Below are 24,961 nucleotides of genomic sequence, written 5' to 3' on the forward strand. Positions count from 1 at the left end.
GAATGACTGTCAGTACCTTCATGTACTTATCATAATCGAGATGTAATAATTCCATACAAGACGTCAAATATTATATCAAGAAAATCTATAAGTAAGAATAATTATGATAACAAAGAAATTTATCAGATAATTTATGACATTTAAATTTCATATATAATTTCCTCTACATGATTATGTTTTATCAGTAAATCCATTAGCTTCGTTAGCGATTTTGATATCCCGACATTTAAAAATTGTTAATCATTTGCTAAATTCACAAAGATAAGAAAGCTTTATCAAAACTTTGAAATTTGAATTTAAAATAGATTTTGATTTTCTTGTACATACTTAAATTTGCAAAATCTAATAATCTAATCATCAATATGTAATAAAAATAATCATTTATTTTACACAATAAGTTAATCTTTAAAGAATTACATTCTAATATACTTTAAAAAATTCTATGTAATTGTAATTTTTTTTTATTTTTCTAGACATTAATATAAATTTATTCAAAAAATTAAGACATAGGTAATATAATAATAATAATGATAATAATTTTATATTAGTAACACATCATTATTTTCGACTATAAATTTTTGTTCTAAACTCAAATTATTCAATTAGAATTATCTTTATGATGACTAGTTAAAAATAGGCAACAATCAAACAGACAAACAAACGAGGCAAATGAACTGTAATTGAATGTTTGTAAAAATGTCATAACGCGCTTCAGAAGATATAAATTGTTTGCATGAATGTTGCGTAGCTGAAGATCTGAATCAATTTGTTTGTACGCCAAATTGATAAAATTTAAACAAGCATATAAATCTGAATCAACTTTCGTGTTCACCGCCTCGTTGGCAACTCACCGGAATTCGCCACGATCGTGCACACAAACGATGGAGAGAAGAAAATTTAAGAAGCTGGTGTAAATTTCAAATGACTGGTATTTATCTTTTATTTTATTTTGAATTTCAATTTCCAAAATTTAAACAATTTAAGTTTTATTTGTTGCTCTGCAACGAATTTGAGAAATGCTAATTTTTTTAATCGGAGGATTCAATATGTTTGTTATGATTTGAGATTTATATGATTTATTGAATATATTGAATATATTGCATTGATGATCAATATTAATGTCATGGTTTGGGCAGGTTAGAGTGTTGTGTTTCGAAAAATTGTGATAATGGGGTGCCTTAGTCATCAGCCGGAAGTTAATTCGTTTGGTCGAGGGTTTGATGACTGTTCTAGTAGGCCCTCCGGAGGTGCTTTTGCTCTTATTGTCAATTCTGAAATAGGTGCTGTTCTAGCTGTCATGAGGCGGAATGTTCGGTGGGGAGCTAGTTATATGTTGGACGAAGATGATCAATTAGACCACTCCCTTATCAACTCTTTTAAGCAATTACGGAAAAATATATTTGTGTGGCAAAAGCATTGGAGAACTATTAATCCCGTCTTGTATCTTAAACCTTTCTTGGATGTTATACAATCTGATGAAACTAGTGTGCCGATTACTGGTGTTGCTTTATCGTCAGTTTATAAATTATTGACGCTCGAAGTGATTGATTTGGATTCAGTTAATGTTGATGAAGCTTTGCACCTAATAGTTGATGCGGTTACAAGTTGTCGGTTTGAGGTGACTGATCCAGCATCTGAAGAAGTGGTACTAATGAAGATACTTCAGGTTCTTTTGGCTTGTATGAAAAATAAGGCATCAGTTAAGCTGAGTAATCGACATGTATGCAACCTAGTAAATACTTGTTTCCGTGTAGTTCATCAGGCAAGCTCTAAAGGTGAGTTGCTGCAGAGAATAGCACGCCACACAATGCATGAGCTGATTAGATGTATTTTCACTCGTCTTTCCAAGTTTGACAGCATGGAAAAAGCTTATATCCAAGCATGCAGCTCTCATGTCAACAATGATGTAAGAATATATTGTCTTACTACTTTTCTCTATTAAAGATATATATCAACTTAGACTACGGCATGCCAATTGTTTTCTCTTGCACATCTTATAGATAAAATCAAGAATTATTGTATTAGCAATATGTAAGAGCCTTTGAGGTAAAGGATATATAGGTTCAGGAGGTATAAAAGAACAACTTGGTTTGTACATAATGAAACGACTTATTTATGCTTGAATGAAAAAGTTGGTTATATGCAAGGCTTCAATTAAACCTTCTATCTTGATTTTTTTTTTCTTGATTGTAAGCTTCAGCACTAACAAAAATAATTGAAAATACCTCAGTAATTGTTGGAAAAACTATGGTTAGCTATAAAAATAAGCTTATGTCATAGTAAATTGAGTAAAATAGTGCTTACTGAATAAAGAAGTAAAATTGCAAATTTGTTAGATGACCAACTTTCTTTAAACTTTAGGCTATCGAGGAAAGCCACTAACTAGGTAATCTTGTGTCTTTTTTGACACCCTATCTCACTCAAAAACCCAGAATCTCCCCCCACTTGAAAGCCCATGCTGATATTGAAGAGTGGCTATGGATAACTAGGAGTTCATGAGCATAACCTTAGTGTCCTAATTAAATATCTGAGAATAATGGGGGTGCTGGGACTGGAATGCATGTTCAAATATATACATGTTTAATTATTAAATGTATTAACACCTTAAGGTATTAGGTGAAATTATTCATGCAATCATATGTCTTTAACAAAATGGTAGAATAAAAACTTAATAAATAGTGCCTTATTACTCGTGGGAAGTAAAAAAAAGGCGCATCAAGATGAAAAGTTACCAGGCTATACAAAATGAACTATTTTTTTATTAGAGCAGTTTAACTACTTGCTAATAAAGCAGTAAATAAGGTGTGTACTGTATTAAGAAAATGACGACACTGGGTGTTGTTTAATCATTTTAGACATGCAGTGTTTTGATTTTGGACGCACACATATTCACAATCACCAGAAGTGATTTGGTAGAATTAGGTGTTATATGAGATATGATTGGGTTATTCTTATTTAAACCAGATTTTATGTATTTGTTTTCAAATAAAAAATGTAAAACTTGGATTATATTGGTAGGTTGGCACACCAGATGGGAATCATATTGCAAGTAAATTAGAAGATAACGGCCATGCAAAAGCCGCATCTGATACATCAAAAGAAAAGATGGGCATAAATGTGGTCGTCGCTGGTCAAGATGAGGAGATTGCTCAAGCGGGAGGAGATAGAATGACAGAGCCATATGGTGTACCTTGTGTGGTTGAAATCTTTCAATTTTTATGTTCACTTCTAAACGTAACAGAGAACATCGGAGTAGGCAGTGGATCAAACCTTATAGCATATGATGAAGATGTGCCCCTATTTGCATTAGGTTTGATTAATTCGGCTATTGAATTGAGTGGGGCTTCCATGCAAAATCACCCAAAGTTGCTGGCTTTAATACAAGATGATTTATTCTTTAATTTGACACGGTTTGGTCTGTCAACGAGCCCATTAATTCTCTCGACAGTGTGTAGCATTGTCCTCAATTTGTATCATCATCTCCGTATGAAGTTAAAGCTGCAACTTGAAGCTTTCTTTTCTAGTGTCCTTTTAAGGATTGCAAAAAGCAAATATGGAGCTTCTTATCAGCAACAGGAGGTTGCCATGGAAACTCTTGTTGATCTCTGCAGGCAACCGACATTTATGTCGGAGATGTATGTCAATTATGACTGTGACATCTCCTGTACCAATGTTTTCGAAAACCTTGCTAACCTGCTCTCAAAAAGTGCATTTCCAGTGAACAAGCCTCTATCGGCTATGCATGTTCTTGCTTTGGATGGTTTGTGTGCGATGATTCAAGGCATGGCTGAGAGGATAACAAGTGATATACCATCTTCACGACAAGCTTCAGTAAGCTTGATAGATTATCAGTCATTTTGGAGGTTAAGATGTGATAATTATGATAACCCTGATGAGTGGGTCCCTTTTGTCCACAGGACGAAGTTCATTAAGAGAAAATTAATGATTGGAGCAGAGCACTTTAATCAGGATCCCAAAAAAGGTCTAGAATATCTTCAAGAAATTCATTTGCTGCCTGACAAACTTGATCCACAAAGTGTAGCATGCTTTTTCAGGTTCACCAATGGGTTAGATAAGAATCATGTTGGAGATTATCTAGGAAGTCATGACGAATTTTGTATAAAGGTTCTTCAAGAATTTGCACGTACTTTTGATTTTGAAGGCATGAATCTGGACATTGCATTGCGAGTTTTTCTAGAAACCTTCAAGTTGCCTGGAGAGTCACAAAAGATACAGAGAGTCCTTGAGGCATTTGCTGAGAGATATTATGAGCAATCACCCCTAATACTGTGTGACAAAGATGCTGCTCTCGTGCTATCATATTCTATCATACTGCTTAACACAGATCAACACAATCCACAGGTTAAGAAAAAGATGACTGAAGAAGATTTTATTCGAAACAACAGGCGCATAAATGGAGGGAATGATCTTCCCCGTGAATACCTCTCTGAGCTCTATCACTCAATATCTGAAAATGAGATCAGGATGATCCCGGAGCAAGCTAATGGTTCTCCGACGATGACCCAAAGCCATTGGGTTGGTCTAATGCACAAATCCAAACAAACTGCTCCATTTGTCAGTTGTGATAACAGAGCTCAACTGGATCCTGACATGTTTGCTATCTTATCAGGTCCAGCAATTGCTGCTCTATCTGTGGTTTTCGATAATGTGGTACAACAAGATGTTCTAGAATCATGTGTTGGCGGGTTCTTAAATGTTGCGAAAATTGCAGCTTCTTACCAGTTTAACAATTTACTCAATGATCTGGTTGTCTCTCTTTATAAATTCACAACCCTCATGCTTCCACTGTCTGGTGAAGAATCTGTAATTATGTTGGGAGATGATACCAAAGCCAGGATGGCAACAGAAGCAATTTTTACTATAGCAAATAGGTATGGAGATTTTATCCGCTCTGGTTGGAAAAATATTCTGGACTGTTTACTATGCTTGCAAAAATTAGGCCTTCTTCCTACTCGCCTGGCTAGTGATGCAACAGATGATTTAGAGCCGCCTCTTGACACAGAGAGAGTAAAACATGCTTCAAGTTCCTCGCCATCACCCCTTAAGATGGCTTCGTCAACTTCAAGGAGATCATTTAGTCTAATAGGACGATTCAGTCAACTCTTAAATTTTGACGTAGAAGAACCTGCTCCACAACCATCAGAAGAAGAGCTTGTAGCTCGTCAGATCTGTCAACAAATGGTTCAGAAGTGCCAAATCTATAGCATTTTCAGTGAGAGCAAATTTCTGCAAGCTGATTCTTTATCACAGCTTGTCCAGGCTCTCATCTCAGCTGCAGGGCGATCTAACAAAGGAAATAACTTTCCGGAAGACGAGGATACTGCAGTATTTTGTCTTGAATTGCTTATTGCAGTCACCCTAAATAACCGTGACAGGATTATGCTTCTCTGGAAAGATGTCTATGAGCATATAACCAATGTTGTTCAGTCAGCTGTGATGCCTTGCATGTTGGTGGAGAAGGCTGTATTTGGGCTTCTTCGGATATGTCAAAGACTTCTTCCTTACAAAGAAAATTTAACTGATGAGTTGCTGAAGTCCCTGCAGTTGGTATTGAAACTTGATGCTCGTGTTGCTGATGCTTACTGTGAACATATTACACAGGAAGTTATGCGCCTGGTAAAAGCTAATGCAATGCAAATAAGATCTCATATGGGCTGGCGTACAATCACCTCCTTACTTTCCATTACTGCTCGGCATCCAGAAGCATCGGAAGTGGGATTTGAGACGCTTGAATTTATCATGGCTGATGGGGCTCACCTGCTACCTGCAAATTATGTACTTTGCATCAATGCATCTAGACAGTTTGCTGAGTCCCGCGTTGGGAATGTTGATAGATCGCTTAAATCTCTGAATTTGATGTCGGAATCTGTAACTTGTCTAGTGAGCTGGTCTTCTAAGACCAATGAAACCGTAGGGGAAGAAGTGGCCTCTAAACTGAAACAAGATATAGGGGAGATGTGGCTTAGGCTAGTACAAGGAGTAAGGAAAGTATGTTTGGATCCGAGAGAAAAAGTAAGAAATCATGCTATTTCGATCCTAGAGAGGAGCTTGACAGGGGTAGATGGGATAGATATACTAAATGATTTGTGGTTGCTATGCTTTGATCAAGTGATCTTTGCACTACTTGATGACTTGTTAGAATTGGCAAAGGAGAGTTCTCCCAAAGACTATCTTAAAATGGAAGGATCTTTAGTGTTATCACTGAAACTCTTGTCAAAAGTGTTTTTGCAACTACTCCCGCGCATCTCGCAGTTGACAACTTTTTCGAACCTGTGGTTAAAGGTTCTTAATCATTTTAAAATATATATGAAGTTGAAATTTAGGGGAAAACGATGTGAGAAGATTCATGAATTAGTCCCAGAGCTACTAAAAAACACTCTACTGGTCATGAAGACCTGTGAAATTCTTGTGCCAGGTGATGACAATGAAGATGACAGTTTATGGAAGCTGACCTGGTTGCATGTTAAGGACATAGCCCCATCTCTTCAGTTAGAAATTTTCCCCCTTAATGAAATGAAGCAATTGCAGTCCAACAGTAGCTAAACCGGTGGTAGTTGACATTTTCTTTTAGTGATTTTTGATTTATCAAACAGGACTACACCTGATTACCTTTCTCAAATTGAGGGCTTACTAGAATAATGTATTGTTCAAAACCGGTTCCTTGGGTTGCAGAATAGCAGCAGGTGGTGGTCAGCAAATGTTACAGGTGCAACTGGTATGATCTGTGCAGTGCAAGGTGTAAACTATTGTCGGGTGTTATCTGATAGCTTATACAGGTTTTCTGTTATTCATATTCTTTTAGGCTTGTGTTATCCCGCCTTCATTTTGAAGATTGGTTTGTTTCAGATGGCGCTTGGTGTGCATTAGACGCCCAACCAAAATCTAGGAATCATGCAGAGTAGCTCCCCGAATTTTGCGTACCATAACACCTTTCTTCTCTTAAGTTTTGAAGTTGCAATCATACTATTATCTGTACAAATCACATTGCGATACATAATAGTTCATTTTCTTAGTCTAGCTTTCCCCGTATCTTTTGGTCTTTTAGCAGGATATATTTTGTCTCTCGTATTTTGGTTAGCCAATTAATATCATCAGGTAGTTGATCCTTGCTACACTACCTTATTCCGTTTGTTTTGCCAGAAAATATTTTTCATGAAAATCCAAAATTTTGAAAAATATTTTACTGTCTTTTTTTGGTCTAAGAGACATAAAATCTAGGGTGCTGATATATGCACACCCTAGATTTATAGGGTGTGCATGAATCAATTTAGGGTGTTCATAAATCAGCACCCAAAATCTATAGTTAAAATTTTGTCATGTCTTTGGAATGTTTGGTCATTCTTAAATTACTCTTTTTCCTATTTTTAAAAAAAAAAAAATAAATAATTATATAAAAAATAGTGGTGCTATTCATCTCAAAGAGTGGTGTTAGGTATTTCAAGTTTCCTCGCAAAATAACTTATTTACAATTAAAAATAAGTCAAATACAGACACTTAAATTCAGAAGTTTATAGTATGTATTTTTTGAGCAATTTATTTTATTTTTAATCTTTTTGACAAAATCAATTTCCAAACACTGAAATAAATAATTAATCAAATTTAGTTATTATATTAATTATAATAAATCATAAGTCACCTTTAATATAAATGTTCAAATAGATATTTTATACTTTACACTTATCACATCTAATCACTATAAATTATGGGTCTTTATTTTTATTTTAAATTTAATCAAACGGCCTCTACATACTTCTTAGTTTTTATCGTTTTGTTATTATGTAATATAATATTGACAATATAATAAAACTATTAAGTAATAGAATTTTATTACTTAATAATATTATTATTATATTATTATTAAGTAATGTGTAAATAACAAAAGTTATAAAAAATACAAAAAATTATGCAAAGACAAATACCATTACCAGGTGGCCTTGTACGTGAGCCTATTATTGTTGTCAAACCAGTTAGAGCTGAAAAAGCAGAATCGAATTAAGATAATACCCGACTTGATCCTCTTCCAATTCCGGCCGGCTTTTCCGATCAGATCGCGACGCTTTCGTACTTAAATTAATTATTCCGGTAAGTATTGACCGATAATTGTTTTAGTTTATGCGATCTCTCAGTTCCATCTATCGTGCATCATATACATACATATGTAAGATAATTGTGTTTTTTAATCAAGCAGGAGTAAGTGGAGCTGTAGAGAGCCATGGCAGGTGTATTTGAGAATTATGAGCGTCAATACTGCGAGCTTTCGGCTAATCTGACCAAAAAATGTAGAGCTGCTACTCTTGTTGATGGAGGTGCCTCTTCAAACCCTCTCTCTCTCTTTAATTTCTGAATTTCTTTGTTATAATCTGATTATCTGTTTAATACGAGGTTTTGGAAATTTGTGTCGATGTACATGTAATGAATTGTGTAACTTATTAGACAGTAGTTGTTAAAATTGTGAATTACGGAATTTGATGTTTAAGATGATGAATTGATATTCATCTTCTATGTGCTAACATCGTATGCAGGAGTCTCATTTTTTTCCGGTTTAAATTGGTGTTAAGGTTGTGGTTTATGGAAAGTTAGGTATATGAGGTCTTCACACAGGGTAGACACGGAGACACTCAGACATACATATCGTCTAGCGTGTATATAATGCTAATATAAAATTAAGTAAACAAGTAATGCTAATATATAATTAAGTAAACAAGGTCAATAACCTCGATGCTTAAGATGTGGATTGATATTCTGTGGTGTATGATGTTTATGATAAAATTGGTGTGATAATTGTGGTTTATGGAACCTGTAGCACCTTCTCTTCATTATAATTGAGTATATGCGGTCATCAACTCATGTTGCACATACACATGTATTTTGTCTGCCGGACAATCTTTACACGGGAAATTTTATCAGACATGCTAGGTTGAAATTTTTATTGAGATATTTACAATAAACTTTAATTTAAAGGCTAAGCTGTCACTCAACAAAATTTTTAATTCTTCTGCTTGTTTCCACCTAACTAACGCTCTTTCAAAATGAAGGTAGATCTGACTAATTCATTATTAGTATTACAATTGATATCTGGAAATCTTTGTTTGAATTTTACTTGCCTACCTTTTTTGTTCCAGAGGAGTCTATTGCTCTTCAATAGTTACACACCTTTGTTTTTCTTAGTATGTACACTTTGTTTAATTATGTAATTCGTTATCTGTTTTAGAGCAAAAGAAGCAAAGACTATCTGAAGCAAAAGTTGGACTGGATGAAGCTGAAACTTTGGTATGTAGATTGTCCTTGTTTCTAAATTTGTCCACTCACCCGCTCTATCACCTTCACACTCTTAAACTCTCTCTGCAATAATAGGTCGTTGTCTTTACATATATAATTTATCCATCATTATCATATCCCCGATTCCACTCATTTCATTCCACTAAAATAAGCCAATTTCTTCCAGTTAACAAAGGAATGTTCATTCAGCCCTCAATCCTCCTGTTATCTAATATTTTCATCAGAATTTCATGCCTTTCATCCCTCTAGAGTACTTTTAATCCCTTACAAAAAAACTAGTCCTCTTTCATGCAATTCCTTCCGATCAATAGGGTTGTAACATTAGCAGCTAGTTATATATATTTGGATCCTGTATTTGCAGATACGCAAGATGGACACTGAAGCAAGAAGTTTACAGCCTAATGTGAGGGCTGTGCTTCTTGCCAAATTGAGAGAATATAAATCTGATCTGAACAATCTGAAAAGTGAAGTTAAACGAATTGCATCAACCAACTTGAATCAGGCTGCTCGAGATGAGTTATTGGAGTCGGGCATGGCTGATGCAAAAATGGTATGCCTAATTTAATTTATGCACAATCTATTCTGTGGCGGGAAAAAGAATGATTGGCATTTGTGGTCTTTGATGACCATTGATGGACAATTTTATTTTATTACCTAGCTTTAAATGTTTTTGCTTGAAGTATTGTTGAGTAGTGCGAAGAAATGAGAATATTCACATTTTTTTAATATAAACTGACAGTGGGTGTATGATCCAGGTATCAGCTAATCAAAGAGAGAGATTACTTATGTCGACTGAAAAGTTAAACAAATCTAGCGACAGGGTAAGGGAAAGTAGAAGGACTATGTTGGAGACAGAGGATTTAGGTGTTTCGATTCTTTCAGATCTGCACCAACAGCGGCAGGCTCTTTTGCATGCTGATAACACTGTATGTTCCGTTAATAATCTAGATGGTATTTGCCAATACATTTCTGGTACTTTTTTTTTTTGACGGACATTTCTGGTACTTATTAGAGTTATTTGCAAATTGCATCCCTACCCTTGGAGCCAAAGTCACTTTAGTATACATACTTTTGATGATTTCAGATGCAGTATATATCCCCTAACAAAATAACTTGCTGCAGTATAAACCCTTTCCGTTAAAAATTAATGTTACCATTAAAAAGTGAAGGACAATTTTGACTTAAAAAAGAGGGTCTCAATTAAAATCTAAAACTCCCCTTAATATCAATTGATTCTCAGCTTAATATCTAAACTCGCTCAAATCTAAATCACCCATAATATGCAAGTTTGAGTTGCCCTTGTCAAGATCCACAGATCTTTTGGCCCATGATTTTATGCCCACTAATATCAACAATCCTTGTGTGTGTTTTCACTGTGTGTAAATAACACACAGAGTGACAGTGGCAAGCAAATAGAAAGAAGAAACTTCACACACACACACACACAACATTGCACTTGCTCTTCTTCTTCCTTTTCTTTATCATCATCATCAGCATCTTCACATGTAATAATCTCTTATGGGACTGGAGGGAGTATATGGAATGGAAACTTTAACAGAGACTGTGATGATTATATTATTTGTTTTCCTGAGTTGCTCTTGTGATGTGTTGCAGCCACAATTTCGGGTTCATTTGATAACAACTGAACCACATCATTTTAGCTGAACGAACAAAATTAAATAATTAAGATCATTTGTTAATTTTTTTTGTCTCTGGACGAGACAAGAAACTCTCTGGACGGCTTGGTCATTGAAATGTTTCTGGACCATTGAGAATCGTGTATAAACAAGATCGGAAATATGCTTTGTCACTCCCTTACCATGAAAGGAGCGGTATTTTTTCTCTTTGAGCATAAAATTCTATAATTCATTTTAAATTAATGTTTGTATATCATAAATATTAATTTATGACACGATAAATATAACCAATTATCTACTATAATATTATAATCAGGCGTAAAGTAATATATTGATTTTATATTATTATTATGATTATAGTTATGCAATTTTTGTTTAACCGGTCTGACTTCTGAGTCATTATATTTAAACAAAATATATTTTTTGAATGCATAAATTTTAAAATCATACTCCATAATTAATAATAATCAAATAAATGAAATATAATTGAATGTTACCTACATTTATTTAAAAGTTGAAACGGTTCAGAAATTATGGTTGAATTTTATCAAAAACCATCATCCATTATCTCGTTCAGAAAATTTTCTCGTCTAGAAATTATTGTCGTCCAGTATAATTTGTTCAGATTCATCAAATGGCCCCTTACCTCTTCTTTCTTCACTTCTTTTTTTGATTCGTCGGAAAACATGGGTCTTTCTAATTAGGGCAGATACACAGCGAGGAAAAGGCAGGAAGTATGCTATGTATATATGGGAGATATGACTGTTGGAACACGGTTTTCCACAATTACCCCTGATTAAAATGATGGTAACGGTCATATTCGACGGAAGTTGGTCCAAGAGGTGTGTAGTAAAGCGAGCTTTTAAGTAAGGGGATGTGTACTGCAATTATCGAAAGTATGTATACTAAAGTGAATTTGGCCCCAAGTGTAGGGACTTTGCAAATAACTACGTGTGTCACCTAGAACTAGTTCTATGTCTCAGATGTCGAATACTTTATGTTCTTTTTTTCTTTTCTTTTCTTTTTTTACAGTTTTCTGTTTGTCATCACACCTTAAAATGGTTGTCTTGTATTTCTTAATTGACAACTTTCACAGAACACTACTCAAATGTTTTTCATATTGCACTTCACTAGTTTAATAGTCATGCGTGGGTGGATGAGATAAGAACCCACAATCTGTTTTTATTCTGCGATTGAGTTAATTATTTTATTTCCCTAATGCAGCTACATGGGGTGGATGATAACGTAGGCAGGAGTAAAAAAATAATGACAGCCATGTCAAGGCGGATGAGCAGGAACAAATACATCATTGGCTTCATAGTAGCAGTCCTTGTTCTCTCAATCATACTAATCTTGTACTTCAAATTGAAGTAGGTGGTGGTGGAATTTAGCACGAATCATGGCTGTGTTCTTGAGACATTCAGAAGCTATTGTAAAGTTTGCTCCAGTTCAAGTATACAATAATTTGATACATTTTCGTTTTAAAATTTGATTGGCGATGAATGTTGTTGTTAATGCGTTATATGAATTTCGACAATATTTGATTTCACAGTGTGACTACTATGTTCTAGTTTCTTGTTTTCAGTTATGTATTCCTGCTTGCCGTGAATGATAGAGCCCAATTTGTTAAGTGATATTTATTAATGACTATTACTTTTTCTAAAACTAGAATTTGTTCAACTTGTGTTTAAATATCATCATATAATCTTTAAGAAGCCGCCTTAATATAGTTGATTAATTAAAGATTCAAATCAACAGAAAACCATGACCGCATGCTCAAAGCAATAGGACGGACGCTTTCAGAGGCGAAAGTTTCTGAAGCACATTATACCAAATTGTCTACAAGTCCATGTTTATTTTTATTCTTTTTTTATAATCAAATTGAGAGGATGAAAAATTTATGTCAGAAACAACATTTTATAGAGAATTTTATTATATTTAAAGTAGAGCGTCACTTGTATAATAATACTATTCAGAAACACAGTTCTTATAATTTTATTGTCAGACACAAATTCACACAAAAAGTTGTACATATAATTATTTCTTATATGTTGTTAACATCCATTTGAATTACTCAAATAATTATAAATTAATTACTATATTTTGAGGCGCATTAACAGGAACTTTTCTATTTTGATACTCTTTCCATACTAACATGAGAATTAGTGTTTGGGGCCTTTGGAGTACTGCAACCAATTTGCATTTCGGTTACGTTTCGGCAGTTCCAGTATTTTCCTTGGAACGTTTTGGAATCATGAGTCTTTAAGAATATTTTACAGCTAAAGATAAATTAGTTTTCCTTTTTTCCTTCATGTAATTAAGTATGAAATGAAGAACATCAATGTAAAATGTCCATTACAAGTTACTTATAAGAAAGAAACAGGTTTTGGTAGCAAAAATTCTGCAAGTCCGCCCCCTATATTATTACATTCTGACAGTAATATACAACTCTGATCACGAAAATATAGCAGATGTTCCAGATCATTATCATAATCTATATAAGAACCTCATGTTGCACTGGTTTTATCTCATAAGCCTCCGGCTTCCTGGACTTAATTCAGCCGCCATAAACGATATCATACTATCCGAGTATCTCCCTCTTAAATTGGCTGTAGTCTGCAATCAGACTACCATTAACCTTATGCTTCATGTTCCCTATCAATCTCTGTAGTAACTGTTCCGCGAAAGCACTACATTAGTTATGGTGCCATAAAGATATGTCATGACGAAACTAGTGCGTTGGGTTCATGGTCTTACCGACTCTGCTACCCCTCTGCGGATATCCTCAGGGACCAAAGCAAGAACTGGAGGCACAGCAAAGCTCATGCTCATTTGTAATCGACCTTTTAAGCTTGGCTTCGTTCGTCGATCAGCATACATTTCCCCCTTTACAAGTAGCGAAAAGGTAGATGGCGTGACAATGTCATCTAGCCCTTTAAGCTCCCATCTTAACTGCAGAAAACAGATATGGTTTTAGGCTTGAAGTGATGGCGCAAATGTTAGTTACAGCCTGCAATTGAAAAACCTACAATATCAAGCTCAAGGACTTTAGTGATATCTGAAGAAACTCCATCTGGGTAATCTATTCCAGCGGATTTACATCTCAATCTAACATCAACTACTGGCACAACAGTTAGATATAAAAACTGTGTAGGTAACATATGGATTCTCCACTCTTCCTGCAAAAAACAGTGTATTTAAACCCGAAAGAGTTAAAACTTGTTGAATTACTTAGAGAACTGATTCTCATTTCATCGACAAGATTTAGGAATACAAAGGTAGAAAAAGAGATGGCAGAGAAACCTCAGTCAGTCGTTGGCTTCTCTTCGTGTCGGGAAAAATGGCTTTGAATACTCTAGGCTTATCCTCCAGATACCGATCAAAGGAAGCCTGTCAATCAAATTAACCCCTGCTCTATAAATCAAAAATCACTCTTCACTTTGGTTTGCTAGCTTAAACCATAGAAAGTGTTCTATCATTGGGATTTTGTGTGTTTGTCTTCTACCAATCTACTAGTAAATTTGAGAAGCTAAACATATGTTGAATTCAGATACAAAGCTAAATTATAAAAAAATAAAGAAGAAAGCAAGGAAACGAAATTGGATACATTACCCCAGGATGTTCATAGAGTGGGATGTTTGTAGAAATTCTTGAAGAGTAAGTAGAAGTCGAAGCAGAAACACCAGGCAATGCCATCTTCATCTTCTGCTTCTTCACCTCCATCGATACCGTCCGTCCACTGTGCACATTACTTCCCCGGCTGCTGCTGTTACAGGGCTGCCAGGCTCTACTTGCGGCCATAACACCCGAGAATGAGCTCTTCTGCCATGAGGCCACGGCCGCAAAATCACCCATAATCCCTTGTGTAAAAAATACTAGTAATTCATAATGTATAATATTTCACAAACATACACGCTTGTTTACGCCTGCATTGATCCTGCGCCCTGTTGTTAGTCAGGGAGAGGAGTAGAGGGAAAGAGAGAGCAGATAATATAATTATATCTTCACTTGGCGCTTTGTATCTTGCGTGGCGACTTTTTACTTGTCAACTTCAGACCACTAATCTTATAAGTGGTTGGTGCTACCAAGATGTTTGGCACAACTGAAAATAAGGCAAAATTTTAAGCAAAAAAAATTAGGCCTGAACAAAATTCAGGCTACAATTTAGAACTGTGAGGTGACTATTGGTTTCTTCCCAAGTTGCCAGCTGCCAAATTAAAGATGCAGAACATGAAATAAAAATGGGAAAATTAAATCTAAAGTCCCTGAATTATAGGCACTTTTTTTTTCTAGGTCCCTGAACTATAAATGTCAATTCATAAGTAATTTAACTCTTGATTTTTTCCTACCTGAGTCCTTCCGTTAGATCTAATTTGACGCCGTTAGTTTTTCCGGCGAACTTGGTCGGAAAGGCTCAAATCCGGTGAGCTCGAATTTTCCGACGAGGCTAATTTGAACACTAAAAATCACGAAAATTATATGAACATGCTCATAATTACACGATCTATCAATCTAAATCATTATAATTCGAAAAAAAGCTATTAAAATGAAAACTAATATTCAACTCAAAATTCGAAAATTACCAAACTAAATGTTGATGATATAGATGGATAGGGGATTGAAAAACGAGCAATTTGATTACTCAAGCTTCAAATTTGGATACCGGAATCACCTTCAAAGTTATCTTTGATTCTCATGAACTTAAGAAGAACTAACGGCGTTAAACCAGATCTAACGAAAGGACCCAAATAGGAAAAAATCAAAAGTTTAATTACTTATGAATTGACATTTATAGTTCAGGGACCTAGAAAAAAAAATGTCCATAGTTCAGGGACTTTAGAATTAATTTTCCCAATAAAAATTGGCCGTTTTATGCTCATACAGGTTGATTGTTCTGGCTGATACATTATTGGCATTAGGAAGTCAGGTTTGTAACATCATACCCATCCATGAAGCAGAGCCTTCATGCCCTCAGCTGATAAGCTGAAGTTGTGGTGATGAACAATCAAGTACATGATACAAGCTTGTACAAGCTACTATCTATTGGTAGTACATTTTATCTCAACTTTTATGAAGTGGTAACCTAATTAGCAAAAAATAAAAGTGGGAATGATCTAGCCATAGCCACACCAGTGGAGTAGTTGCACGGAACAAATTCTAAGCAGCATATGGTATTTTCAAGGCCATTCTTTGGGCCAACCATGGCCTTTCAGGATTTGGATCAATGAAAGTGTGCCTGAGGAACTCCTCTGCTTCTTCGTCTACTAGTTCTCTCGCCCATGTTACCCGTTTTGATGCACAACTACCTGGTCCAAAACACCTGCATCAAGTAGAAAAACCCTTTATATCATTGGCAATGACGGGGATTCTGGGAACTGTGTAGGTTTGTTCTTCTAAAAATTTTAAATGTCAAATCAAGAAGTTGAGTTCCACCGGTTGACTGTAACCCATTCATCTTTCCAAAAATTACTTGATTATTTAATCTTAACAGACTACAAAATATACAGGTCTAGAAATTTTTATGCTTACAAACTTGCAGATCAAAACACAACTTCTTTTAAAGCTTTGTATCCTTATCCTTTCATTCATGTCTTAAGGTAAGTTTGTTATTGTTTTGGGGTGAAATTATATAATTTATTGCAATAAAAAATATGTTTCATTATTCATTTATACTGGCTATGAAGTACCTGTACTCATAAAAGCAAGCACTCCTCTCGTTCTCAGGCTTTCCCCAATTATTCCAACCATGATCTCTGATACATGCATCCATATATGTGTATGCAAAAACCACCCTTCCAAAAGGGCCCCATGGTCGTCCAAGATATGCATATGGTGCCCCTCCATTGCCAGTTATCACACACCTGATTGACATTTAACACTAAATGGTAAGCACATCCAAAAAAAGAGATCCCTACATGAAAAAAAGAAGGGGTAGATCTCACGGGTACAAAAATGTTAGTGATTGCAGAATGAGCAAGACAGTCAAGGTCAAGGATATGTAATGATTTACGAGGAGTTATGGAATTAATCTTTAGAACATGAAGTGGGAATTTAGGAGGAGATATGGGATTAATCAATATCTACGACATCATCTCAGATTCTAAGTTCACAGTTGCATATATTTCTACACAGATGTTCAAAGCATTCCTACTCTCAATCAGCTATGCAGAAGGGAGTAATGAATGTTCAAACAACTAATGCTGCATAAAATGTAGTAAAAAACTAATTGATATTTCACAACATAAGGCTGCAGTTACCAACTCCAGAAATGGACGATATGTAGAAAATAGAAGACACAATATAAACATTTATAGTAGACTACATTCTTTAGAAATTCCTCAACAGGTGTAACTTTAATATATATATTGGCCAAAAAAAATCTAAGATTTAAATGTCAGTTAGAGTTTCCGGCATCCTTCTACCAAGACATTCTCAAAATTCTGTGATATGCAAGCACATCATATATACTCCCCCTGTTTTTTTTTTTACGCTTTGACTTCTGGCGCACACATATCTTTAGGTGTTTTGACCGTATTGTTAAAATTATTACTTCAATCTCTATATTCTTATTCTGATTACAAATACTTGATCATAATTTTAATTCACAAAAAAGAAATAACTGAAACTAATAACTTTTACTATACTGTCAAAGCTCCTAATGTATGCCAAACGTTAAAGCGTCAAATTAAAAAAACAGAGGCGGTGGGCACGATGCACAAATTATAATAAGAATTAATGTAATTAAGGTTGAGGTACACTTAAGGGACAGAAGAAGTTCTATTTGATTGGCTATAGCTTGAAGAAATTGACAGTTTGAATTGGATTCAAGGTACCACGACCTCATTGTGCAACTGCGGAATTCTAAAAGGTATATATAGTACTCCCTCTGTTTGCAAATAAATGACGTTTAAGGATTTTGCACAACTATTAAGGAGAGTCATTGTTGCAAGCTAAAAGGCATCGATTATTTTATTTAAATTCTAGTATACCCTCCACTGTGTATCTGTGTCTGCTTTGAAATGTAAACAAAACAAGGGGAGGGGAGGAAACCATTCAGATATGGAGCATGGGGGAAAGAGAAAGAGAAATATAAAGCCACAAATGATGATCTTTAAAACGCCGTTTATATGCAAACAGAGGGAGTAGTAAACAACATTACAAGCAGAACTTATACGTTAAGACAAGACTGGCTCATTACAAACCTCAAGAAAACATAACCAGTGGTCTCTTGGGAAGATTTCCTACTCTGTGCAGTTATGTAACCAGATGACTTGCAGTGTATATGGCAATGCTCCAGCAAAGCAGTACTATTTCCAAAAATGAAGTCCACGCTTCCCTCGATGTAGCAATCCTTCAGATATTGTTTTCCATAATGCAAATAGAGAGTATCCTGGGCATACATAATATAAAAAGAAGGTCAAATTAGCTTATAATTAATGCATCCTTTACTCTTTAGACAGAACACCTGTAGTGTTGTCCAGCCAACGAAAGAGGCTTCAAGCCAATATTAAAATTTACAAAAAAGAACATTGACATGAAAAAGTTAACATCTGATATATGAATGTGATCCCGCGACATAAGAACAAGAGAGGGGTGGGGGGAGTCCAAGAGAGTAGCAAAAAATACATAACATAGTAGGGTTTCAGCCTACAATGCGAAGATATAACAAGCACGAAGTGACGAACGCAACAACACAGTCACATAAAAGCAAAAGATTAACGTGCTTTGGTTTTCAGACCATCTCCACAAGGCGAAGATGATAATTTCACCAATATCACAATATATTACAAGTAGAATACATCTGCAATACATGTACACTGTCCTATCCTACCCTTTCACCTTTCTCACATAACTCTCCCAATAAAACTCTAAACACCTAATATGAAGCTAGATAATCCAACCCCAGCTGGCTAGATACTAAAACTCAACTAAAAATTTCAGGACAATTTCTAACAGATCCCCACCAAAGAGTTGTAGTAACGCAAGTATCAATATCAACCCACTAAATATCCAGAACCACCAATATCAAAAGAGGCACCATTGTATCACAAAACAAAATCACTTTACTACATATATACATACATGTTGACTGTTCTTCACTCCTAAATAATCAAATTTACACATTATTAGCACCACCTAATACCACCAAAATTACAAATGCAATGCAATCTCGCAAATCAAAACTCAACACGAACGATATATGATCTCCATCGACTGTCCTAGCGGATGCGCATCTCCTCTTAGTAATAAGATGTTGCGGGTTCAAGCCTCAGTGGAGGAATTAGTCACGGGTAGATGTGCACTGTATATATTTATCTAACAAATTGAGTTACTTACTGAACCTATGTGGCAACAAAACCAATGCCCGCGTCCAAACAGTAGCACATGTATCCTTTCAACAATAAAGTGGTTAATATATACCTTAATTCAGTGGTATTGAAACCTCGTTGAATTGGCATGCAACTCATGTTAAATCAGTGTTAATTACCTAAGTAAATATTAAGTTAATTGTAAAATATTCAGGTGCAATCCAATTTCAACCTGAACCAACAGCTCTGACACGAATTGCGAAGAGATTACATATTATAAAATAATAATAATAATAATAATATAAGATCAGCATTTTACCAATTACACTTAATACATACAAAGATGAAATGCAGGATGTAGCGAAATAATATAGCCAGTTTCATATTACAACACCAAACACAAACAATCATGATCAAAAAAAAATTAATACGTAGTTCAATCACTTCAGTCTACTTAACTTATATACGAGAAATAGAATATTTTCACCATTATCTCAAGATATCGCAGAGTATAATGCTCACACCAAATTTAAAGCATCCAATAAGAGAATATTATAAGTTAAAAATTTAACAGAAGGCCTTAATTTTAATCACATCGTGACAGAGCAGAGGATACCTGCCACCCTAGAAATCTGCAATTGTAAAATGCACATCTATCAGCTGTCACTCTGATTGCCACAGCTTGGCCTGAACCCTATATAGGAAATACATGATATTATGTCAAAAGACATTTTTGGCCAAAATGAAACAAAGAAAAAACAGTAATTGTAGTTCAAAGTAGTCCGAGGGAGAAGTTACAATGATGGGTTAAAGCCTAAGTTTGATAGCATAAGGAAACAATGATGCTCCATGTGTTATTCTTTGGGTAAAGGTTTATAATTTTTCAACCCCCTTAAATCGAATACACAAGAGCACGATCCCCTCCAATTTGTAAATGACTGCTCATTCCACCTACTTACTTTTCTCATAAATCTCATTATGCAGACTTTGTGCTCTTTCCCTATATATATTTGTCAATCTTCACTATAACATTAATATCTCACATTTCTTAATTCGTTCACGAGTTTTCATTCATTAACAATAAAAAAACGGCGGATAAATGTCATCCCTGAGAGAATGATTAAATAACTATAAACACACAAACAAAACATCTGGCAAAAAAAAAAAAAAAAACACAAACAAAACATGAATTAAGCAGGTACCTCAGGAGCAGAGTTCTGAAAAGTGATGTTTTCAGCAATAAAGTCTTCGCCTTCAACAATTGTAGTTCCACACCCAAATGTCCCTGTCCCAATTATCCTCGACGCCTGTCAATAACTCAAAATGACAATTATATTAAGGGAGAGGGAGGGAGGGAGGGAGAGAGGGGGGGAGAGAGGGAGGGAGGGGGGAGGAGGGAGAGGGGGAGGGGGAGGGAGAGGGAGAGAGAGCGGGGGAGCAGGAGGGAGAGGGAGAGAGAGAGGGGGGGGGGGGGGGGGGGGGGGGGGGGAGCGAGAGAGAGAGAGAGACCTGGTGATGATCGATTTTGGTGGCAGTGTTATCCCAGGAAATGACAGTGATCTCGGGAGCCAAAGCAGCAAGAGTGATGTGATTCTTGGTCTTGGGAACATAAATGGGCTGTTTGTATATCCCTGGCGCTACACGAATAACAGTCCGGCAAGTGTTTCCCAGAGGGACTGAATCTATTGCTTCCTGTATTGTCACGTAATCTCCTGATCCGTTACCCGCTACTTGTATTACTCGTGCCATTACCCCCTCCTCTCTCTCTCTCTCTCAAAAATGTTGGCGTTTCTTTTATGCGATGATTTCAATTGATTGATGCGATGAAACAAGACCACACGATGATCAGTAGATTTAACTGGGATACCGTCAGTTAACTGCCTTGTTCTGTTCACTTGTGCTTTCTCACTTCACCTTCTAACTTCAAGTTAATTCGGTGGCTCTAAGAAATGCTGATTTAACTTATTATTTACTCCCCTCTCCTATTTCAAATGCATTTCACTGTTTCACGCGGTGTTAAAAAAAAATCACATCTAAATATAATTATTTTTTATAAAATTTATATCAAATAAAAGTTTAGAATCTAAATTTTTATTTGTTATAAGAATTAAACTTTTTATTAATTATATATATTATTTTTTTACACCTTAATATAAAAAGTCAAATATCATTTAAAATGAGACAGAGGGAGGAGTATAAGGTAATTGCTATTATTGTTATCATTGATTACTCATTATATATATTTCAAAATTTAATATTATAATTTTTTATCGAAAATTATTACATTATTTAATATATATGATTAATGATTGGTTTAAGAGTATTGTTATGTTTCCCAAAATTCTGATCCTAAATTTTGTTATCAAATAACGTCGCAGACGGATAGATGATTTTGATTGGATAGTTAATGTACATAAATGACATAGCGTTCCTGATCAAAAATGACGACTCTTTCAGAAAAACGAAGTTCCCTATCTTTCAAGAGGATTCGCGGCATGTCAAGCTCTGGTAAGGTTCTTCGCTTTGCATCGAATTAAATCACCAAGAAAGATTCAACAACTAAAAGAAAGATTGATTCTTTAGGATCCTTCCTTCTTCAAACGGAACGAAAACAGGTTTTTACTCCTTTTCGTAGAATATTCTCGTTATTGAATAGAAAAATAATAGAAAAGAAAAAAAGCAGCTATCTTTGGGTTTATTATTATATGTATGAGTGTATTGTCAACTAGATTTATAAAAAAAGTTGGCAACAACTTTTGGGATGTGTAACATTTTCCAAAATCATTCATGTCTCAAAAATGAAGTTGAAACTTTTAACCTATGAAGTTAAAAATCCGCACAGTAAAAATTTACTTCATCGGTGATGGTTCGATCCGTCCGGTCTAAAACTAGACCGAACCGAATAGACCGATAATCGAATTTTCAATTCTTTCCCGGATCGAACTGAATCTGGATCAAAAAAACCGATTTTTAAAAAAAATTATATTATAAATAAAATTATAATTCATTAAAAAACCTGTCCACTTTACAAAAAAAATTTATATATAAGATATGTAAAATACATATATAAATTTATATTACTCCCTCTATTTCAAAATACCTGTCCACTTTACAAAAAAAATTGTTTCAAATACTTGTCCACTTCAACTTTCGATGTAAATTTATATTTTCGAAATATTCCAAGATCAATCATATGTCACATGTTATGTTAATGACTTAATACAACCTTTTTCTTCTCAAAATTATCTTTTATTAAACTACGTGATTTTTAGATAGTGGACATGTAATTTGAAACGAAGAGATATAAAGTTGGAGAATATTTTTAGAGATTATTGCACTTTTTACCCTTGGACTTTGGTCATTAGCAAATGAGCCACTGGACTTTTGTAAATTAGATGTAAGAACTAATGTACTCACTGCTGCCTGCCAAACAGTTGAAGTTAACGGTTGATTTTAACGGAGTGGTGGGCCAGAGTTACAAACTGGAAGCTACTACAAATTTTGGGTACGAACTATCACGTTTCAAAGTACGTGTACTCATTTGCTAATGACTTAAAATTCAGGGTACAAAATGTAATAATCTCTAATTTTTTAAAATCCACGTGGGAAACAACCTTAAACAATGACCAAAAAGCGAACAGTCCAATAACAAGACAAGTACATCTATCTGTGTTTACACTCAGATCAATGCAACAGTAGTCCATTTCATTCAACGCCTTTGTTCCCTCTCTGCATCTCATCCCGATCAACCAAACATCGATGGCGTACTTCTCCAAAGGCCACAACATCGACGACGAGGCAGACGACTTCGACGAGTACGATCCCACCCCATACGGCGGCGGCTACGACATCCGCATCACCTACGGCCACCCTCTTCCTCCTTCCGACGAAATCTGCCACCCTCCTTCCCAGAACTACTCCGACGAGCCAGCTGACGACTTCTCCTACGCTGATGTCTCTGGTTATGACAACGACGATGCTATCAATAATGAGTACTCCAGCTATACTAGAAGGCCTGGCTACGGATCTGATGTGAAGAACCAGGATGAGGAAGAGGAGGTGGTGGAGGATGAGTACGAGGAACCTGAGAAAGAGGAGGAGCAGGAGGAGACTCAAGGTTATGGAAGATCTGAGGAGGATGAGTATGGGGGTCGCAAGAATTATGTGAGTTTATGCTCTTTAGTAAATTTTATTTCATGTTGCTTTTTCTTCTTGATTTTTTAATTCTTGCATAGACGTAAGTCCAATGTAGCTTAGAAAGTACAGATTTATGGGGTTGAAATAAGGAAACATGGATCGATCAGGGGGTGTTTGTGAAAATATCATGAGTAAATTTCAAAATTATAGCCAAAGTTTACATCGATTTTCAAAACGTTGGCCAGAGTTTCAAATTCTCAAAAAGATGGTCAAACTTTGGCTTCGCATTTTAAAAGTGTGGCTCCCGTTAAATGTTACTAACGGCAGCCTAACGGGAGCCACATTTTTGAAAAGCGGACCAAAGTTTGGCCACTTTTCTGAGAATTTGGAACTCATTTTTACCCTTTTGTTCATTCCAAATTCTCAGAAAAGTGGCTAAAGTTTGGTCCGCTTTTCAAAAATGTGGCTCCCGTTAGTGACATTTAACGGGAGCCATACTTTTAAAAATCGGAGTCAAAGTTTGGCTATCTTTTTGAAAATTTGAAACTCTGGCCAACTTTTTAAAAATTGGTGTAAACTTTGGCCACAACTTTGAAGTTTACTCAAATATCATCTATACTATTCTTGGGAGATAAGTTCTGCGTGATCTTACACTTCAATTTATCCTTCACCCTGCAGTCCATCGCCTAATTTATCATGTGCAAATTGAATAATTATTTTTTGCAATCGATATGTATACACAAAATGCACTTTGCTCAAAACATCTTCCAATTTGTGCACAGTTTTTTACTTTATAAAAATAGGGCATTTCATGATTCTAACTTACAATAACAGAGATAGCCGTCATCAACAATTACCAAATGGCAATGGCGACTCCCAGTTGAGCAAATGAGCGTGGATATTAATATATTGGGCAATTTATCTAGGGGGAAAAACTTGGAATTTACCTTATCATGCATAAACATTCCCCTACAGAATACTGCAGCCACTGAAATTTCAGATTCTACTAAAACTAGTATTACTAGAAACATTTCCCTGCAAACAACCGCATCTACTCAAATTCTTGCAAAGCTCAATTGGTCATAGTTATATAAAGTTAGTTAGTTTAGGATTATTTATGGCTGCCTTGCTTGTCAATAAACATGTAATTACATATATGAATTGTTGGCAGGGTGGTGACAACTATGGAGGGGAGGAGGATGAAGAGAAGGAACACTATCGCCGCACATACTATGACGATTGAGGAGACACTCCAACCATCATCAAAGCAGCAAGTCTTATCTACAAACTACATAGACATTATTCCCTTGAATTTATTTCTTTCTGCTATACTAAAGCCTATTGCGTGTGAAATGATTGCTTTCTAATAATTTATCCCCGACTTGAAATTGTCAGTGTTTTTCTATATATAGATGTTGTCACACAAGTGGCTTGTAGATTTCACATATGTTTGGGGTGTTAAGATTGTTTTCTTGAGGCTCATTACAACCTACAAGTATGAATTCGTGTTTTGGGTTGGTATGCAATCAAATTCATTTCTCTGCTTGGATTGGAACATACATGCACACACACCATGTT

At 35.4% G+C, this 24,961-nt stretch overlaps 5 protein-coding genes across 7 annotated transcripts; 3 read left to right on the top strand and 2 right to left on the bottom strand.

Moving 5' to 3' along the window:
- Nucleotides 1–1,168: 1,168 nt before the first annotated feature.
- On the top strand, nucleotides 1,169–6,564 carry LOC108212563 (ARF guanine-nucleotide exchange factor GNOM). The gene is made up of 2 exons (XM_017384287.1): nucleotides 1,169–1,906; nucleotides 3,019–6,564. Exons 1-2 carry the CDS (start codon nucleotides 1,169–1,171, stop codon nucleotides 6,562–6,564), a joined length of 4,284 nt encoding a protein of 1,427 aa, XP_017239776.1.
- Nucleotides 6,565–7,957: 1,393 nt separating this feature from the next.
- LOC108210459 (vesicle transport v-SNARE 13) lies at nucleotides 7,958–12,521 on the top strand. Of its 3 annotated transcripts, none has more exons than XM_017381745.2 (6): nucleotides 7,958–8,103; nucleotides 8,210–8,327; nucleotides 9,233–9,291; nucleotides 9,662–9,850; nucleotides 10,056–10,226; nucleotides 12,162–12,521. In XM_017381745.2, the coding sequence occupies exons 2-6, from the start codon at nucleotides 8,234–8,236 to the stop codon at nucleotides 12,309–12,311; spliced, it is 663 nt and encodes a 220-aa protein (XP_017237234.1). In that variant the 5' UTR covers nucleotides 7,958–8,103; nucleotides 8,210–8,233; the 3' UTR covers nucleotides 12,312–12,521. The 3 variants fall into 3 exon arrangements, with proteins under 3 accessions (XP_017237234.1, XP_017237235.1, XP_017237236.1); XM_017381746.2 differs by having other exon boundaries at nucleotides 7,962–8,103; nucleotides 8,207–8,327; XM_017381747.2 differs by having other exon boundaries at nucleotides 7,963–8,103; nucleotides 10,056–10,251.
- A 758-nt stretch (nucleotides 12,522–13,279) lies between these two features.
- On the bottom strand, nucleotides 13,280–14,947 carry LOC108211714 (uncharacterized). The gene is made up of 5 exons (XM_017383386.2): nucleotides 14,550–14,947; nucleotides 14,241–14,327; nucleotides 13,967–14,116; nucleotides 13,695–13,889; nucleotides 13,280–13,611 (listed from the first exon to the last, which is right to left on the bottom strand). The coding sequence occupies exons 1-5, from the start codon at nucleotides 14,790–14,792 to the stop codon at nucleotides 13,519–13,521; spliced, it is 768 nt and encodes a 255-aa protein (XP_017238875.1). The 5' UTR covers nucleotides 14,793–14,947; the 3' UTR covers nucleotides 13,280–13,518.
- A 795-nt stretch (nucleotides 14,948–15,742) lies between these two features.
- LOC108210976 (pectinesterase 31) lies at nucleotides 15,743–21,181 on the bottom strand. The gene is made up of 6 exons (XM_017382443.2): nucleotides 20,756–21,181; nucleotides 20,449–20,553; nucleotides 19,863–19,940; nucleotides 18,140–18,327; nucleotides 16,625–16,798; nucleotides 15,743–16,257 (listed from the first exon to the last, which is right to left on the bottom strand). Exons 1-6 carry the CDS (start codon nucleotides 20,993–20,995, stop codon nucleotides 16,095–16,097), a joined length of 948 nt encoding a protein of 315 aa, XP_017237932.1. The 5' UTR covers nucleotides 20,996–21,181; the 3' UTR covers nucleotides 15,743–16,094.
- Nucleotides 21,182–22,900: 1,719 nt separating this feature from the next.
- On the top strand, nucleotides 22,901–24,922 carry LOC108213278 (uncharacterized protein At5g39570). Its single transcript, XM_017385056.2, has 2 exons — nucleotides 22,901–23,410; nucleotides 24,555–24,922. Exons 1-2 carry the CDS (start codon nucleotides 23,006–23,008, stop codon nucleotides 24,624–24,626), a joined length of 477 nt encoding a protein of 158 aa, XP_017240545.1. The 5' UTR covers nucleotides 22,901–23,005; the 3' UTR covers nucleotides 24,627–24,922.
- Nucleotides 24,923–24,961: the final 39 nt, after the last annotated feature.

Source organism: Daucus carota, chromosome 3 (assembly GCF_001625215.2).
Source record: "Daucus carota subsp. sativus chromosome 3, DH1 v3.0, whole genome shotgun sequence".
Taxonomy (NCBI): domain Eukaryota; kingdom Viridiplantae; phylum Streptophyta; class Magnoliopsida; order Apiales; family Apiaceae; genus Daucus; species Daucus carota.

Excerpts from the sequence above, each read along its gene's own strand:
- LOC108210459 (XM_017381745.2), top strand. The coding sequence starts at position 8,234 with ATGGCAGGTGTATTTGAGAATTATGAGCGTCAATACTGCGAGCTTTCG. Across the intron at positions 9,292-9,661 it reads TGGATGAAGCTGAAACTTTG|ATACGCAAGATGGACACTGA; the intron begins GTATGTAGATTG and ends CTGTATTTGCAG. Across the intron at positions 9,851-10,055 it reads GCATGGCTGATGCAAAAATG|GTATCAGCTAATCAAAGAGA; the intron begins GTATGCCTAATT and ends TGTATGATCCAG.
- LOC108212563 (XM_017384287.1), top strand. The coding sequence starts at position 1,169 with ATGGGGTGCCTTAGTCATCAGCCGGAAGTTAATTCGTTTGGTCGAGGG. Across the intron at positions 1,907-3,018 it reads GCTCTCATGTCAACAATGAT|GTTGGCACACCAGATGGGAA; the intron begins GTAAGAATATAT and ends TTATATTGGTAG.
- LOC108210976 (XM_017382443.2), bottom strand. The coding sequence starts at position 20,995 with ATGGCACGAGTAATACAAGTAGCGGGTAACGGATCAGGAGATTACGTG. Across the intron at positions 19,941-20,448 it reads TTCAGAACTCTGCTCCTGAG|GGTTCAGGCCAAGCTGTGGC; the intron begins GTACCTGCTTAA and ends TTTCCTATATAG. Across the intron at positions 16,799-18,139 it reads ACTGGTTATGTTTTCTTGAG|GTGTGTGATAACTGGCAATG; the intron begins GTTTGTAATGAG and ends AATGTCAATCAG.
- LOC108211714 (XM_017383386.2), bottom strand. The coding sequence starts at position 14,792 with ATGGGTGATTTTGCGGCCGTGGCCTCATGGCAGAAGAGCTCATTCTCG. Across the intron at positions 14,328-14,549 it reads CACTCTATGAACATCCTGGG|GCTTCCTTTGATCGGTATCT; the intron begins GTAATGTATCCA and ends TTTGATTGACAG. Across the intron at positions 13,890-13,966 it reads AAGTCCTTGAGCTTGATATT|TTAAGATGGGAGCTTAAAGG; the intron begins GTAGGTTTTTCA and ends TGTTTTCTGCAG.
- LOC108213278 (XM_017385056.2), top strand. The coding sequence starts at position 23,006 with ATGGCGTACTTCTCCAAAGGCCACAACATCGACGACGAGGCAGACGAC. Across the intron at positions 23,411-24,554 it reads ATGGGGGTCGCAAGAATTAT|GGTGGTGACAACTATGGAGG; the intron begins GTGAGTTTATGC and ends AATTGTTGGCAG.